General features: G+C 39.9%; 1 protein-coding gene across 5 annotated transcripts in view; it reads left to right on the top strand.

Annotated features, from left to right (window-relative positions):
* The window catches only part of aldh9a1b (aldehyde dehydrogenase 9 family, member A1b), a 26,800-nt gene continuing 14,322 nt past the window's right edge, over positions 1-12,478 (top strand). For 2 of the 5 annotated variants that reach the window (XM_088337235.1, XM_088337228.1), the window contains exons 1-9: positions 2,359-2,752; positions 6,846-6,991; positions 7,085-7,214; positions 7,315-7,449; positions 9,030-9,226; positions 11,489-11,629; positions 11,702-11,890; positions 11,991-12,078; positions 12,186-12,327. In XM_088337235.1, coding sequence (XP_088193361.1) covers positions 2,584-2,752; positions 6,846-6,991; positions 7,085-7,214; positions 7,315-7,449; positions 9,030-9,226; positions 11,489-11,629; positions 11,702-11,890; positions 11,991-12,078; positions 12,186-12,327 — 1,337 coding nt within the window. In that variant the 5' untranslated portion in view covers positions 2,359-2,583. Of the gene's footprint in view, positions 79-2,357; positions 2,753-6,845; positions 6,992-7,084; positions 7,215-7,314; positions 7,450-9,029; positions 9,227-11,488; positions 11,630-11,701; positions 11,891-11,990; positions 12,079-12,185; positions 12,328-12,478 lie in introns of those variants that run through there. The other 3 variants (XM_088337258.1, XM_088337243.1, XM_088337251.1) reach the window with 3 other exon arrangements.

Here is a 12,478-nt window from a genome sequence, read left to right on the forward strand (position 1 = left end):
CCAGGACCGGAGCGCCCAGGTCTGATCTACAGCCACCCCCCTTTTAAACTCGACTGTGTTTTATTTCAATGCATACAGGTACACATTTCTAAAGACAGTGTTGATACATCACATATTAAAAGGCTGAAATCTATAGATGCACGACATGGTGGCTGTCCAGGGAATTTAACCCGATTTAGTCAACTGTCACTCGATAATCTTAAACAGGTGGTGAATGCGGCCAAACCGACGACTTGCCTGTTCGACCCGCTTCCGGGGTCGCTTATTAAAGGTCTTTTTGGGGTCCTTGGACCTTCAGTTCTAAATATTGTAAACATATCACTCTCCTCAGGTGTAGTTCCAGCGGCTTTTAAGTCCGCTGTTATTAAACCTACACTGAAACTACCCAACCTTGATCCAGAAAGCTTATGTAACTATAGACCTTTGTCAAACCTACCGTTTCTTTCTAAAGTACTTGAAAAAGTAGTGGCACAGCAGCTGAATGATTTTATATCCGGGAACAATCTTTTTGAATCAATGCAATCAGGATTCAGGGGTAACCACTCTACTGAGACAGCTATCATTAAGGTAACTAATGATTTTCTACTGGCAATGGACTCTGGCGCTTCATCACTTTTGCTGCTGCTGGACCTTTGTGCTGCTTTTGATAATAATAATATCTTACTAGAACGGTTGGAAAAATGGATTGGTCTCTCAGGAACTGTCCTCTCATGGTTCAGATCCTACTTCTCAGATAGGGCGCAATGTGTTAAATATGGTGAAATGACGTCTGAGCCCTTTAGTGTTACCTGTGGTGTTCAGCATGGTTCAGTACTTGGCCCCCTTATTTTCAGCATTTAAATGCTTCCATTAGGTGATATTACTCGCAAGTATAATATCAGTTTCCACTGCTACGCGGATGACACTCAACTATATCTTCCGTTGGAGGAATCTGCCACACTAAATTGTGGAAATTTGGAGGCCTGCCTCACTGAGATTAAAAGAGTGGATGTCACTTAATTTCTTGCGTCTTAACTCTCAAAAACAGCTCTGAACATTGACAAATGTAATATCACCCAGAGTGACTCAGTCAAAAATTTACGTGTCATATTTGACCCCGATCTGTCCTTTCAACCACATGTTAAGAATATTACTAGAATAGATTTTTTCCATCTTTGCAACATTGCTAGATTTGCCCTATGCTGTCTCAGTCGGATACGGAGATTGTAATTCATGTGTTTGTTACCTCCCGTCTTGATTACTGTAATGCACTACCTTCCGGTCTCCCGAAGTCCAAAATCAGGAATCTTCAGCAGGTAGAAAATGCTGCAGGGAGGCTTTTAACTAAGACAAGAAAGTTTGACCAAATTACCCCGATTCTAGCTAACCTGTATTGGCTCCCTGATAGTTTAAGATGTGATTTTAAGGTTCTGTTGGTAGTATACAAAATCTTGCATGGACTTGCTCCCTCATATCTTTCAGATTTAGTTCCCCCCTATGTTCCAGTCCGGAGCTTTCGCTCTGAAAATTCTGGTCTACTAGTGATCCCAAGAGCCAAGAAAAGATCTGCAGGTTTGAGAGTGTTCTCCATTCGGGCCCCTGGGCTGTGGAATGCTCTTCCCACTGAGATTCGATCTGCAACCTCAGTGGAACTGTTTAAATCTAGGCTTAAACACACTTCTCTTTTATAGCTTATAAACGACCTATATTTCATGTTGACTATATACTATATATGTATATTATTTGTTATTGCAACATCCGTTGCAGCCTGGTAATCCTCGAAGGGGGATTACGTCATGTGCGGTCCCTTCTCAAGGTTTCTTCATTTTCCTCATGTTGAGCTTTTTTTGTTTTTTCCCTGCCCTCAAGTAGGTTTTAGATCAGGGGGTGGTGTAATAATAGTCTGTAGTTTGCAATAATCTGTGGTATATGCAGCCCTTTGAGACTCCCTGTGATTGAGTGCTATAGAAATAAACATGACTTCTTTAGTATCTTTGTCCCAGTGTGCCCTGCGATTGGCTGGCAACCAGTTCAGTGTGTCCCCTGCCCACTGCGCGATGATTGCTGGGATGGGCTCCAGCACCCCCGCGACCCTACTGAGGATAAGCGGTGCAGCTAATGAGATGAGATGAGATGAGATATAATTAAGGGCCATTTTAAGCACACATGTATGTCACGTTCAGGGACGTTTAATGCTTTTTAGTTCAAATTTTGTAAATATAAGACTTCTGGTAATGATTCTAATTAAAAGTTGAATTACTCGCACAAACGTTGTATCGTATCTTGAAACCCATTTCTATTTTGATGGTCAAAAAGGAAACACGCTACCCAATGATATCACAGGCTCAGTGACGTTTTCTTGTTTGAACCGCCCCCAGGTTGATTCTGAAAATATTTTTAAAAACAATGTTTTCGCACGATTTATTTTACGCCTTATGTCAATGTAGTCTTTTGGTAAAATTCAGTAAAGCATGAAACCTGCCGAAAGGAATCTCAAACGTTGTACGGGAAACATAAAGACCAAGTTTCGCTCTTGTGAGACGACTGCGTGTGCGTTTCTCGTCGTCGGTGCACTCGAAAGCAGAAGAGCCACTAAAGCTAAAAATGCTCCGGAGGCTCCTCGCGTTCCCGCGGGCCACCCCCCTGTCAGCTGCTGCTCGAAGCCTCTCCTCGGGCTCTTCGACCATCACCGCGCCGCTCAACTTTTGGGGTGGAAAAAGAAGGGCGTGCGATGATAGAAAAAGTGAGGAGAACGTATTCGAACCTGCAACAGGTAATTCATTAAGCAACAATAAGGCTTTCAATTGTAATTCAATCTAATGCACTTTGCTCGTCGCTTTTTTATGTTATTAAATACACCCCATACGTAACAAATGGCGTTAGGGACAATCTTACTGACACATATCGAGAAATATTTGTTTGACGTACAATTATCAGACTTGGTCAAAAGAGTGTAAGGAGTATGTAAGGTCTAAAGATTTTAAATTCTACCCAGTCTTATTAACAATGGTGGGCTGTTTATTTACACCTAGACCTTCAGTAGACTGAATCAATCCAACCCTCAATGGCTATTTTATGGCTTTTAAACATTTGCTGCAACTACAATTTCAATCCAATAAAAATAGGCATACAAATAACCCTTGTAAATTGCAATATTATTTGGGAATTGAGTCATGTTTAATTGTGTAGCCCTCACTCACACGGAGTCTCAAAGGGCAGCACACACCACAGATTATTGCTAACTACAGACTATTATTACACCATTCCATACCTGTCAACCTCCATGGCTCCATGCCCGTACAAACTGTCGTATGTTCCCTTACAAAATACAAAATGATCGTACACCATATTTTTTTTCCGGAATGATGCATGATGGGAAATCCTCAGGCAGCAGACGCATGCGATTGACAAATTTGCATTTTTCCGTACAGATTTCCTTGTACGTCGTACTCGTCTTAAAATGCATAAAAAACGTACTTTATACGGCAAAACCGTACAGGTTCACAGGTATGCCATTCCCTGATGTAAAACCTACATGAGGGCAGGGAAAACCTCTAAAACCTCAACACGAGGGCAGGGAAACCTCAACACAAGGGCAGGGAAACCTCAAAAACCTCAACATGAGGGCAAGGAAAAACTCAAAAACCTCAACATGAGGAAATTGAAGAAACCTTGAGAAGCACATAAGGTAATCCCCCTTCCAGGATGAGCAGACAGCAACAAAGGTTGCAATAACAAATAATACACAAATATTGTCAACATGACATATAGGTCATTCATAAGCTATAGGATAGAAGTGTGTTTTAAGCCTAGATTCAAACAGTTCTACTGAGGTAGCAGATCAAATCTCAAAAGGCAGAGCATTCACAACACCAGGGCCTGAATGGAGAACGCTCTAGTACCTGCGGAACTTTTCTTGGCTCTTGGGATCACTAGCAGACCAGCAATTTCAGAGCGAAGGAAACACACAGTATGTTGGCCTGGAGAGAGATGGGCGCCACCAGGCTGTAATTGCCCAAGCCACACCACAGAAAATAGTGTCCCTACAACTCTAGTGGTTAAGGGATCCCACAAACCAACTTGTACATGCACACTTTACCCACCCGAAATTGTTTATTTGTACTGAATATCCATCCTCCTGTCTGTCCTCAAGAAGATTTCAATTACTCTGTTGTACAAATTATCTGTGTGTTTCAGTTCCATCAAAAAGTTCTTTTTTTTATCACCAATGAAGATAATGCTGAATATTGCAGTGTTCCTCTAAACCGGTGCGCCAGGGGCACCGCTCGTAGATCCTGGGCTGAAAGTGGCACACCATCCCTTTTCCGAGTTGCTGCAGGGATGCTAGCTTTGGAGTTGTCATACCTTACTAATGATGTCCAGCTTTTATTGAAAAGTCAGTCTTGAAAATGGCTTTAACAGTAAATCTATGACAAAATTAATTTCTTATCCTCCTTCAGCCATTGTGGGTTGACAAAAACATAATTAAATCAGCACAATACATTTTCTTGTGCAACCTGTTACAGATACAGTTTGCTAACTCTGCTTGTACACTCCATCACCAGCCAATCATCGTTCGTCCTCTTCAAGTTTAACGGTCGTTGACACCATCACTCTGATGCATCACCACCCCTTAGCCAATCATAGTTATTGAAAACGCTGATGTCTAAGCCAGCTAGAAGGCCCTAGTGTGGGCAACTCAAGATATAATTTCATAAAGCAACTGTTTTATTGACACATATTTTATGATACATCCTCTGCAGAACTGATTGTGAAGGGCTCCAGGTAGATTTATAACCCTGGCAATTAGTAATTGTTGAAATGTGGTTCCATGCTCGATTATAAAAAATGCTCGCCAGAAAGCAATACAAGGAAGCTGACAAACAATTTGGAAATACTTAGAAAGGATTTATAGACAAAATCTAATGATGATATTTCTTTAGGCCAGTAGAGAAAGTCTTGCATACTCTGATGGCCCACAACCAGTGTAAGCTGTATTTATACATTCAAATTCCACCTAGTATGACTTAAAAATAAAAGACTATCACCTCTTTACAGATTATTCTGCCTGGGAGAATGCTGGTATTTATTAACTCGGGGAGTTAGCACGGGTAATGAATGAAGAATTCATTGCTGGCCGAAAATGTGTAAAACACCATTATAGAATGAATTGAAATAATTCTGACATAAAAGCTGAGTCACATTTGGGTCATGCAGATGGACATTGATCCTAACACAAGAGAATCTACAAGAAAATGGCTACAAAAAAAGGGGAAAAAAAATAATCAATATGTCGGAGTGGCGCAGTCAAAGTCCAACCTCTATCTTGTTGAAAGCTGTGTTAGGACCTTGAATAATCCCGGCATACCTCAATCGACAACTCTACACGGTAATATAGTTCATTCAAAGTAAAATGACAGACTTCATAAAATCCACCCCTCTGTTTGAAAACTACATGTTTCTATGTCTGTCTACTGGTATTGTCAGGACCAGAACGGAGATAGGACCCACTTGCGTGCGTTTCTCGTAGTTTTATTGGGAGGAAGGGAAAGGATAGTAAACACGACCCGTAGATCGCGGGGAGCAGGTTGCTCAAATGCGTTAGTGGTATTTCTGTGGCGAGCGATGGCGGTGTCGAGAGCGGAAAAAACAGGTCAGGTCAGGGGAGCCAAAATCGTAGTCGAGATTAGAAAAAGGGTCGGAGCCGGGAAACAGACGGGAACCAGAACAGGAGAGAGTCTGGGTCGAAAAGCTTGCCTAGCGTAAGCTGCGGCTCGCAGACGGACTGACAACCGGTGACAGTAAGACAGGGGTTTAAAAAGTGACAAGGAGCCAATCAGCGTCCGAGGCAGTTGGCGCCAGGGCGGGGGGGGTTACAGGTGCCTCGCTTCAGTAATCATGACAGGTATAAAATTGGCATAGTGATTATTACTTTGTCCATTTAATTTGAAAAGAGCAAAGAAATAAACTTAAATAAAAAAAACATAAAAAAAATTTTAAACATTGCATCATTCCAATCAAAAATCAGCATGATACAGCCAAACAACAATACAAGTCTTTTCGCGCTCAGTCAGCCGCCATTTTCTCACCGTTGCCTTAAAATAACCTTACAGTTGGTCAGGCATTGAATAACTACCAATCACATTTCTCCTCCCGAAAATGGGTAAACTGTAATTGGCGTTTACCTAAACATTAGGCAACTTTGATTTCATTTTCAGTGGACAGCAGGGAGGAAAATGGCAACACTCTGAGATACAAAAAAGCAGGTGGATATTGCTTGCCGAATCTATGTTTTTACTGACAAATTTTTATGCACAATGCAGTTTTCATGATATTGGGACACTGTTGGAAAATCTTTTAGGTCTTCCACTTTCCAGTTTTTATTATTTTAAATTTCAATTTAGGGGATTCATAATTTGTGTTGTCTAGCAACCAAGGGAATAGTTTCGGCATGGACGAAGGGGGCATGTCCTCACCAATACCGAGCAATCGATGTTTTGTCCCCACCAATGATATGTGATCACTTTTCAAAAAACGTGCCATGTCCCAACCACTATAGAGTAATCATTGTTTTGTACCCATCAATATCATGTCATCCCTTAAAAGTGTGCTCTGTCCCACAAATGCTAAGACCAAACTTACACTCTTGCGAGCAACAATTGTCTTTAGATTAGCATGACTTGTACAGACATAAGAAACAAACCTTGTCTACAAAAGTTTACTTAAGGCAATCAAAGCATGTTGAATATCCAACAAACTATACAATTCCAGTTGCTCTGATTTCAACTTTGCTTACTGTGAGCTGTATGACTGAGAATCTACACAGGTATAGGTAAAATTTGCCTTCAACTTGGCTTATTTTGAAGGGCGTGTCCTGTGCACATTGGAACCATGTGGCTCCTCAGAGGTCGACCAAGCGGTAGAGGCAGCTAAGTCCGCTTTTGGTCCATGGAGCAAAATGTCTGGGATGGAGAGAGCACGGGTGATGATAGAAGCCGCTCACATCATTGAGGTGAATTTCTTTTTTAATTCTTTACCTTCAATGCAGCCTGGACACTTTTTTGTTTATGTTTTTGCTTCACCTATTATTGCTTGGCATGCACAGAAAAGGAGAGAAGAAATTGCTGAAATGGAAGTTGTCAACAACGGAAAGTCTATTACAGAAGCCCGCCTGGATGTGGACTCCGCCCGATTGTGCGTAGAGTATTATGCGGGTCTCTCCAGCACCCTTGCAGGTTAGAGCAACACGGTTTAAGAAAGGCAACACATTATTTTTGTAAAATCAAAACTTGATTTTAAAAACTAAATTCTGTGGTTATGGTTGATTTTGTGCAGGCCAGCATGTGCAGTTGTCTGGTGGATCTTTCGCCTACACACGCAGGGAGCCCTTGGGTGTATGTGTCGGCATCGGTGCTTGGAATTACCCTTTCCAGATTGCCGCATGGAAATCAGCTCCAGCCTTGGCCTGCGGTATGGGATTCTTCCAAAACATTTTAAAAGCAATTACATCTGCTCTACCAATGGTGACCATAGACTTATTTAGACACTAGATCAGGGGTCTATAACTCAATATACTCTGGGGCAAGGGAGTAGGTTTGGTTTTGGCATTGGTGTGAACCAAGCGCTATTTTTTAAAAGTTATCACGTAATATTGGTGGGAACAAAATAATGATTGCTCGATATTGGCGAGGAGACGTGTCCTTCATCCATGCCAAAACTTGCCCTTGAGTAATGACAATCATGATTGAGGTCAGTGTGGTCATTTGCCTTTTTGCGGACTGATTTAGCAATTCTAGTCAATGAATTCAAAGATTGTGTTCTTGTGCTCACTTTTCTGATGTGAAGCCAGATAAGTCCAATTTCCAAATATCACCCAATGATGACCAATTGTGGTACAGTTTGTAAATGTCACACGACCAAATTCGGGATTTAGGTGAGCCGTGATTGGTTGTTTTCTGAGCGCTCAGCAGTGATGTCATTTTCAGTTGGCAAAATGCTTTGTCCATGTTGTCCCTTTTTGTGTCTGTTGTTAAAACATTACTACAATCTAATAACATAACTGGTGCTTAAAAGACAATACAATTCGAAAAACAAGGGCCCAATATAATATTTTACTTTTATTCTGAAAACGGAAATACCACATTAGGAATACTAATAACTACTATTGCAGTAATTCTACAAAAATTCTACAGAAATACAACAAAAATTTTACCACAATCCTACTACATAAATACTACAACCATCCTACTTCAGAAATACTACAAAACAATCCTACTACAGAAATACCACAAAGGTCCTACAGAAATACGACAAAAAATCCTAATAAAATATTACAAAAATACTAAAACCGTATTACTATAATACAGAAATACTACAAAAAATACAACTACAGAAATACTACAAAAAAGTATACGAAAATACTACAAAAATAAAGGTATGGAAATTCTACAAAAATCTTACTGCTAAAATATTACTGAAATACTGAAACAGTGATGCTATACTACATAAATGTTACGAAAATAACACTAAGGAAATACTACAACATCACTACTATGGAACTACTACAACAATCCTACTACAGAAATACTACACAATCCTACTGTAGAAATACTACAAAAACTAAATAACAAATTAAATGTTTGAAACATTGCCCTTTTATTTATATATATATATATATATATATATATGTGTATATATAAACATACACAATAACTGTGTGTCAAAACCAACTTGATCTAATTAAAACGAATATAAAAACAAAAATCACATTTAGATTTCTGCATGTTCAGTCTATTTATTCATAAATAAGAAAAATTGAATTGGTCTCCAGGACCAGCCACATGGCCAAATCTTTTAAGCCAATGCAGCCCGGGACCCAATGTTTGTCCATCTCTAACATAGTTTATGTGTAGGCCAATAAAAAGCAAAAATAAATGTTAATACATGTGTAACACCTGTCTCAAATCATCAAATTAGGTAGTTTAAAAAAAGGTTTCAAACATTGATATGATGTACATTTCATATTTTCGGTTTTGCATTTGGTGATTCAGGCAACACCATGGTGTTTAAGCCATCCCCAGTAACCCCTTTGACAGCAGTATTGCTGGCAGAGATTTTTACGGAAGCAGGAGCTCCAAAGGGTCTCTTCAATGTGGTGCAGGGGGGGCAGGAGACGGGCACTTTACTCTGCCACCATTCCGATGTGGCAAAGGTGTCCTTCACTGGCAGTGTGTCAACTGGACAAAAGGTGAGTTCAAAATTCAACTAAGTGTTGTGGTTTTTTTTTGTGAGTGAACCTTAAGAATTTGACTATAAACATCATTATGGAAATTGGGAAGACTTGCAAAAATGTGCAAGCAATACTATTACTGTGCCATGCAGGCCAGCATGGTTGGTAAATCATTTTGTGGATTTCTTTCCTTTGCATTTTAACTTCTAATACCACACAGTAATGATTGGGTCCCCACTACACCTAAGATGATTGTTACATGAATGAGAGATTACCTTGACAAACATTATGCAAGCGTCAGAGGTGTGTCAAGGTAGGCTTTCCCCCTGTCTCGCTCTTTTCACACACAAGCAATGCGAGGGTGGTGATAACCTTTTTATTTGGGATCTAAGTATGTATGTATATGTGTGTGTGTGTTTATCTCATATTTCTGTTAGTGTGTATGTCCACCCAAGCAAAGGGGGAGTTTAGATATGACCACCATCTTTCACAGTCAGGTAGGTTACCCTAGATGTGAAGAATGGGCTCAGTCTTACTCTTTGGGTTTTCTATTCTCATGTGCCAACGACCCTGCCAAAAACGGAAATGCCACCCACAAATGGTTTGACGTCTCAATGCCGGTGATGCTCTAAAGGCGCACAGTCATTCTAATTTAATCCGTGTACAATTTCTAAAACTATGCTAGAGACACAAACACATACACTAAAGTCAGTCACATGAAAAAGTAAAATAACATTTCATATTCAGAACTGTACATCAACATGGCTGATTTTCGGTTAGGTGGTTTTAAGTAAAAAACATTATCGGTACAAATTTTTCGGCTTATTGCACAAGTTACATTCTTCAACTTCTTTTAAGTCACTAAGATTAACATTTGGTGAGAAGACTAGGAGAGATGAGTAGTTTCACAGTTGGGTGGCAGTAGGGGCAGTACAAAAATACACAAATAGTTACTAATTACTTTTAGCTCTGTTGATGGACTTCTCACTTCCTTTGACATCTATAGCTGTCAATGGCAGTGAACGAGTTTAGGTCAAAAACACGAATAGCCTTGAAAGAACACAAAATTACTTAAAAAAAACATGAGAAGAAAGGCAACATTTATATATTCCAAACATACCATTCTTATCTTGTCTATACTAAATATTCAAGAAAAATACTTCCAAATGAAAAAAATGTCTTTATTCACACAAATATATTACACATGCCATCTTGGGTATGTAATCTTAATACCTACTGCAACATTTTTGTCCATGGCTGATAATATTGTCAGAATCATATTTTCAGGGGCCTAGACTTTATTTTTTTTAAATAAATGAATTAACAAACAACAGCGACCAGATACTGGTATCCATGGAAACCAGTACTCAGTTTCATGTGGTGAGCAAGGATGGGCGCCACCTGGCTGTACTTGCCCAAGACACACCACTGGTAGCGGTTCCCCGACAACCCTGGTGATTCAGGTTTATGTGAACGTAAGAGCAAAAGTGTTCTACATACTGAGGAGGAATGTAAATGTTATGATTTCGCTATTGCTATGCATGGTTCTTGAACATGCCACCTTCTTAACATTGTATGTCAATTGGCGGACTTTAACATATATGTCAGAATTCGAACTATGATTATTGTCATTGAATTCGTGAACATTGTTAACAAAACATGAAACGCCAGGATAATCCCGAATAAAGACTTAAAAGAAAAATGAGAAAAAAGAATGACAGGATAAAAAGGGCAAAATATTTAAAAGGCAGTACTTGGAGACTGGCCAAAGTGGGAAAAAAAGCAACAGCATTTAGCAGATGTTAACCCAAAGCATTGCCTAACAATTGTATTTCGTATAGGCATCTGTAAGTCCAAATATGGCATTTTGTGTTTGTAGAATATCAGTTGGGAAGAAATATTCATCTGTTTTTATTCATCTTTAGAGGTGGCCATTTTGAGAGTTGGTGTTTAGAAATGATGTCATCAATTTTGCTCGGAGATCAATTAAGGAACGAATATTAATGTCATCGTTACTCGGCAAAATCTTCTGAAATGGCCACCACCAGATATGGATCCAAAAAGGTGGATTTTGCTTTAGAACTCCTATTCTACCATAATGAAAATGCCACGTTTAGACCGGCGGTGGTCCTTATAACATTATGGTTGGGAATTGATTTTGCTTGACAAATGAATTAACCTCTTAAGACCTAACGTCTACACACGAGGACAAATGCACATCAAACGTGAAGGTCGAGTCTCGGGAGGTGAGATGTTTATTTATTTCATGTGATCCCACAGATTATGGAAATGGCATCTAAAGGGGTGAAACCGGTTACGTTAGAGCTTGGTGGGAAATCACCTCTGCTTATATTTGAGGACAGTGATGTGGAAAACGCTGTACGGGGAGCTCTCATGGCCAACTTTCTTTCTCAAGGCCAGGTAGAATCCCCTTTCCAAGTTGTGTCACTCAACTTAACCACCCAGTAATGTCAGTTTGTGCTTGTATCGTAGGTGTGTAGCAACGGCACCAGAGTATTTGTCCATAAGAATATAACGGATGAATTTGTGAATGAAGTGGTCAAAAGAACCCAGGCTATTGAGATTGGGGACCCGCTTTTGGAGAGTACAAAAATGGGAGCACTGGTTAGCCAGCCACATCTAGACAAAGTCCTCGCTTTTGTGGATCAGGCAAAGGTGGAGGTAACGCTGCTTACTGCCGTTAATAGAATCAATTCAGAATATTCACCTTGACTTAGTACAACACAAATTCAGATATTATTTAAATGTAATATGTCTCTAGGGGGCCACTGTATTATGTGGTGGTGAGCGCTTTGTCCCTTCAGACCCGAACCTCAAGGGTGGATACTACATGACCCCGTGCGTGCTAGGTAAGAGCTCCATGTTCCATGATCAAATGCTAGTGTATTTGGTTGAATGTTCTGGGTTGTTAGGTTTTGTCAATATTTCCATCTGTGTTTTTGTTTTTTACTTCTAGGCAACTGCACAGACGACATGACGTGTGTCCGGGAGGAAATCTTCGGTCCAGTCATGTCGGTGTTGTCCTTCGATACAGAAGAGGAGGTGCTTCAGCGAGCTAATGACACCACAATGGGGTTAGCTGCGGGACTTTTCACCAGGTTAGGATTGATTCATATTTTTGATTTATAATTCGAATCTTTTACCATTTTGCTTACTAGCTTTACTAACTTCAGTTTGAGTTATTCTGCTTTCCCTGAGTTTTGAACTTTGTTACAATTGTGGTCTTGAAGTGTAAAACTGAGTTGTGAA

The sequence above is a fragment of the Urocampus carinirostris genome, chromosome 1 (assembly GCF_059441175.1).
Source record: "Urocampus carinirostris isolate Australia breed hairy pipefish chromosome 1, RoL_Ucar_1.0, whole genome shotgun sequence".
Taxonomy (NCBI): Eukaryota; Metazoa; Chordata; class Actinopteri; order Syngnathiformes; family Syngnathidae; genus Urocampus; species Urocampus carinirostris.